The following is a 4710-nucleotide window of genomic DNA, read 5'->3' as shown; positions in this document are numbered from 1 at the left end:
ACACATCGACGGGGTAGTAATCAGAGGAGTTCAATGTGCCGACGGGAGCTGAGTATATAAACTGGTCGTCGTCGCCTTCGGCCGGCGAGGTGGGACTAATATAGTTAGTTTCCCTGACGCGGCGTCTCAGCGGGGGTAACTGGGCCGGCCCACGGCGCGTCGAGCCATCGAGAAGACCGCGCCGTCCATTGCCTTTTTGGGCCGGCCCACGTCGCGTGTGGCTGTGTCCACGTCGCCCCGCGGCCGACGCAAGTTTAGTCCCACCTCTCCGGCCGAAGGGGACGACGACCAGCTTATATACTCAGCTCCCGTCGGCACATTGAACTCCTCTGATTACTACCTGTTGATGTGCCGTGTCGATGCTGCCCTGTTGGGCCTGGTTTCCACGGCGTGCTCCGAAACGCCTGTCGTAATCGCCCGGTGGGCTTGATAACGACGGGCTTACTAAGACACGCTGTGGACGGGCAGGCAATTTTTTTATGTAAAATATTTTTTACGCTTTTCTAAACTAGACTAACACCCAGTGTGCTGTAAACCAAGTTTTTGCTAACAAAGTAACACGCAGTGTGCTGCCATAGTTTAGTGTACAAAAACTTAACGACGACACGATTACATGATTACATATAACTATTCGGCAACAAAAAAATCATGTAAACAAAAAAAAAGACTGATTATATAATATTTATGAAACAAAATATCATGTGGACATAAAAAACATTTGGAAAAGTGCCGAGTCTATTACATATAACTATTCGGAAGCAGAGTCTATTACATAAAATTTATAAGCAAGTGCGCAAAGCGTTTGGAAAATATAGTCCTCCAGTACCACCCAATCACATGCAAAACTCCTCCGTGCCGCATCTATTTCTTCTTCTTTGATATCCGAATAACTTTGTTTTTCACTTCATCAAGCTTGTTTCTTTCCGAAAAGATAAGTTGCGCAATCATTAACTCTCTCGAATCATCAATTGAGCTCTGAAAAAAAATGGTGTTAGCACAACATTCATTGTACATCGTAGTCCAAACATGACTTGCGTACCTGTGAAAATAAGCCTGTCCATTTGTCACCATCCCAATATTGAAAGCATCGAAGGAGAAATATTCCACACGAATTCCTAGTGCATACAATTTACGAAGATTAAATATCTACTGTACATACAAGACCGACATTCTGTCAGAGTAAGAACTCACCCATCATGTTGTTTTGGCATGTCATACGTTTTAATAGGCCAATTGGAAACATCCGGATAATTCACATTTCCGGTTGCATTTGCTTCTTGGATATCTTCTGCTAGTTGTTTTCTCTAAAGATATAATAAACATGGTGGAAAGAATGTCATTCAGTGTACTAAAGAAAACGAATGTTACCAAATGCACATTTGAAAGTTAAACCTACCAGGTCCTCAACGAGTTCTCTAGTAACACTGTCAAGTTTTTCGGTCATCAACGAGTCAAAAACCTGAAACTCTCTCTTCCTGCTATGCATGACGACAGTAATCCAGTGATTATTTTGCTTGTTTAGAGGAATGTAAGTCTGCATCACAAGGACCATAAAACACAATCATCACATACTATCGTATGTATGTACCGTGTTAACAATCAAACTTACCTTTGATTTTTTGAAATACTCGTCCTCACATCTGTTCAGGGGTCCATTACTATACGACTCTGCTTCATAATCGTTACCGGCGGTCTTCTTTCCGGATCTAATGTGAAGCAACCAATGTATCCTCCAAGTTGTCAACATGAAACGATCATCATTAACTTTGTCGACCAAAAATGATGAGTATGCATTAATTACCTATAAATATTGTGTTAGATTTAACAATGGTATTTTCGAATCAATTGTAAAACAATATATGAAATTAACTTACGTCGCCACTTAGCCATTCATGGTTAATAATCTGACAAGCTCTCCGCACAGTGAGACCTTCTTCCATGCCATCATTGAAAATTTCTGTTTTGGCATGTTTTTGTGAATGCTCATGCGCGCGCACGCACTTGATGGACGCTTTCACCACATCATACTCATCACCAGATTTGTTAACACCATCATTTTGGAACAATTCTGTAACACACAACTCAAATAATTATAAACGCAAATACATAAATAATTATTACGCAATAACAATTAGAAACACAAAAAACTTACTTCCTTTGGCAGAACGTTTTGCACGTTTGTTCGGTTTAGGGACCACATAAGGAGACTTGACATGTTGTGATCCTTTGCGCTTGCGCCTACCAGTAACCTCCTCCACTTCCTCTTGTACTCCTTGAGAACCAAGCAACGCATGCGATGCGATTTCGTCCGTCTCTAAAAATGTGGCAGCTTTTTCATCTGATACTTCTGGTACTTGGATAGGATCATCCATATCACCCTTGAAACTATCGCAGTACTCAGGTGTGCAGTAAAAAGGTGTGTTTCCACTAGAAGTTACATCAACGCCGTCATCATCCTTTTGCAAATTCATTTTGGAAGGTGTGCGGAACCGGTCTGAATCATCTTTTTGATATATAAACTCTTTTTTCGGATGTCCACCATCGTTTGAAGACTCATTAATGCCTCCGTACAGATTCTCTTCGTCCTCTTCCAGGTTACTGGGTTTGTAGGAGACGCCGGTTTTGTTCAGTTTCTCAATCATCCTCTGCAAGAAAACATTTCATCTTAGTTCTTCAATTCAGTGATGGACATTAAAGTGACGTGCTCAAGTGTTACCTGTGCGCATAACTCTGGCAAACGAAGCATTTCCTTCCGAAGCTCATTCATCTCACTCAAAATTCGGTCCATAGTAGGCTTCTGGCTCGAAGCCTCCGAGGTACTGCCCTCTTTCCTCGTTCCAGTAACGTTAGATTTTTTGCTACTAGCTTTCTTGGTTTTTTGAGCTTCGTCTTCCGCAATTTTTTTCAGCCTATACTCCTCTGTAATGTTGTCATCAATCTACAAGTGCAACAAGAGAATTATACATACAAACCATATGCACACTTTACTTTATTTCATAAATGTAAAAAAACATGATTACTAGGATTACCATCCCAACACCACGACCATATTCATAGTCGTATTTGTCTCTTCTCACAGCCATATCTTCCGTCCAGTTCCTCATCAGCAGGCTCAACAATGCCAACGGATCATATTTTGGACCGGTGATTGGTTGCACCTTCTCCCAGTATAGGTACTGCAAAACACATAAACTAATTAAATTACATGTTCTTCCGTGACATTTTATAACAAAAGTGTTGAAATTAATAAATACAACGTACTTGCAAAAGGGCGAGGTTCCCCTGGGGCCACTGCCTAACATGGCCGTCCTGCAGAAGCTTACCAATCTCCGATAAACAGAATCGTGAAGTGAATGCATTCCAGTTGAACTTCCTTATCAACTTAATATTTTGCACTAAGGCATAGTATTTTTTTCGAAACGTATTCATGAGACACTGGAGCAATTATAGTTCCTAAGAGAACTAGAAATGTCATCCGAATAAAGTCATCATCAGTGCTCTTATTCTTCACAATCTTTTCTATGAGATCATCAATCATGATCTTACCATTTTTCTTGCTAACAAAACTAACAGGTATTTTTTTGGTTGCTTTTTCTCCTTCAGTACTAAGAAACCCAAAAACATCCACTCCATTGTTTTTCCAACCAAATATGGAGTACACATCATCAGGCCTTAGTGAAATAAGAGCTTTACATCCAGTAGTACTTTCAGAACTCTCTTCAACCATGAATTTTTTGCTACTCGGATTGTAACCTTGGAGTAAAAAGTGAAGCAAAAAATCACGCATCTTTATCAATGGTATTCTAAACATGCCCTGCATATCCGTTTCATAAAACCTGAATTTCTGACTGGGTGACAGTTTGTCAACTAGGCTAACCCACTTTTGAACAGAACATGGAATCACACTGTCGATATTCATACTGCATCAAATAGATTTCTGTCACATACCATCATACTGCTATGAGCCTCGTCGTATAAAAAACTGGAAAAAAACTTACACGACGGCGACGGTGGGAGAGGCACCGGCGGCGTATAGAGGGCGACGGGTCAGGTCAGGGCAGGCCGGCGCGGGCATTTTGGAGTGTGGGGCGACGGGCGTCGTACGCTGGCAGCACGTGCAGATCGCGGCGGCGGCGAGACGGGCTGACGTAGAAGGAAAATTTGCATGCACGTCGGCTAACGACGTCGCCCGAGCACTGATTGTGGCGTCGTTGTTAGTGGGACGGCCCCATACACGCATGTGCGTCGGCTAGCGAGACGGCCGGCGTTTTTTTTGTGCAGGGCCTCATTTTTTTAACTAAATAAAATAGGCACATTTTTTTAACTGTATCAAATTTTTTAACTTAGCTAAACGTGCCCAATTTTATTAACTTAATCAAATAGGCTCTTTTTTTAAATTCCGCCAAACGTGCCCAATTTTTTTCCACGTGCTACTGTGCCCTAGCAGGGCACGCACGCAAAAAATTGTCCCGTTTTGAGTCCGTATGGATTTTCTATGACTTTCCGGGCCGAAAACCCAGAAAATACTGCCCAGGTACTTGCTGTGGAAGGGGTGGTTTCGGTATGGCTGGAGGGGACCCTCGGTCGCATGTCTCCGCTTCGCATCCGCCAAACATGCTCAATTTTCTTCCACGTGCTACTGTGCCCTAGCAGGGCACGCACGCAAAAAATTATCCCGTTTCGAGTCCGTATGGATTTTCTACGATTTTT

The 4710-nt window shown here is 42.3% G+C and overlaps 1 protein-coding gene across 3 annotated transcripts; it reads right to left on the bottom strand.

Moving 5' to 3' along the window:
• Positions 1 to 824: 824 nt before the first annotated feature.
• Positions 825 to 3669, bottom strand: LOC119296874. 3 transcript variants are annotated; one of them, XM_037574901.1, is made up of 10 exons: positions 3547 to 3669; positions 3030 to 3176; positions 2717 to 2938; positions 2153 to 2645; positions 1875 to 2068; positions 1610 to 1801; positions 1397 to 1534; positions 1192 to 1304; positions 1040 to 1115; positions 825 to 975 (listed from the first exon to the last, which is right to left on the bottom strand). In XM_037574901.1, exons 1-10 carry the CDS (start codon positions 3664 to 3666, stop codon positions 862 to 864), a joined length of 1809 nt encoding a protein of 602 aa, XP_037430798.1. In that variant the 5' UTR covers positions 3667 to 3669; the 3' UTR covers positions 825 to 861. The 3 variants fall into 3 exon arrangements, 1 of the variants encoding a protein (XP_037430798.1); XR_005145428.1 differs by lacking the exons at positions 825 to 975; positions 1040 to 1115; positions 1192 to 1304; ... (3 more) ...; positions 3030 to 3176; positions 3547 to 3669 and having other exon boundaries at positions 2530 to 2645; positions 2730 to 2779; XR_005145427.1 differs by lacking the exons at positions 825 to 975; positions 1040 to 1115; positions 1192 to 1304; ... (4 more) ...; positions 2717 to 2938; positions 3547 to 3669 and adding an exon at positions 3262 to 3452 and having other exon boundaries at positions 3110 to 3176.
• Between the last annotated feature and the right edge of the window lie 1041 nt (positions 3670 to 4710).

Source organism: Triticum dicoccoides, chromosome 5A (genome assembly GCF_002162155.2).
Source record: "Triticum dicoccoides isolate Atlit2015 ecotype Zavitan chromosome 5A, WEW_v2.0, whole genome shotgun sequence".
Taxonomy (NCBI): Eukaryota; Viridiplantae; Streptophyta; class Magnoliopsida; order Poales; family Poaceae; genus Triticum; species Triticum dicoccoides.
Note: the sequence above shows the minus strand (reverse complement) of the source record. Positions and strands in the feature narration are given on the sequence as shown.

What these genes read in the sequence shown, in the direction of transcription:
- LOC119296874 (XM_037574901.1), bottom strand. Translation starts at nt 3,666, where the DNA reads ATGATGTGTACTCCATATTTGGTTGGAAAAACAATGGAGTGGATGTTT. An exon ending in TTTTGTTAGCAAGAAAAATG is followed by an intron (nt 3,177 to 3,546) that starts GTAAGATCATGA and finishes TGTGTTTTGCAG; the next exon opens with TACCTATACTGGGAGAAGGT. An exon ending in ATGAATGGCTAAGTGGCGAC is followed by an intron (nt 1,802 to 1,874) that starts GTAAGTTAATTT and finishes CAATATTTATAG; the next exon opens with GTAATTAATGCATACTCATC.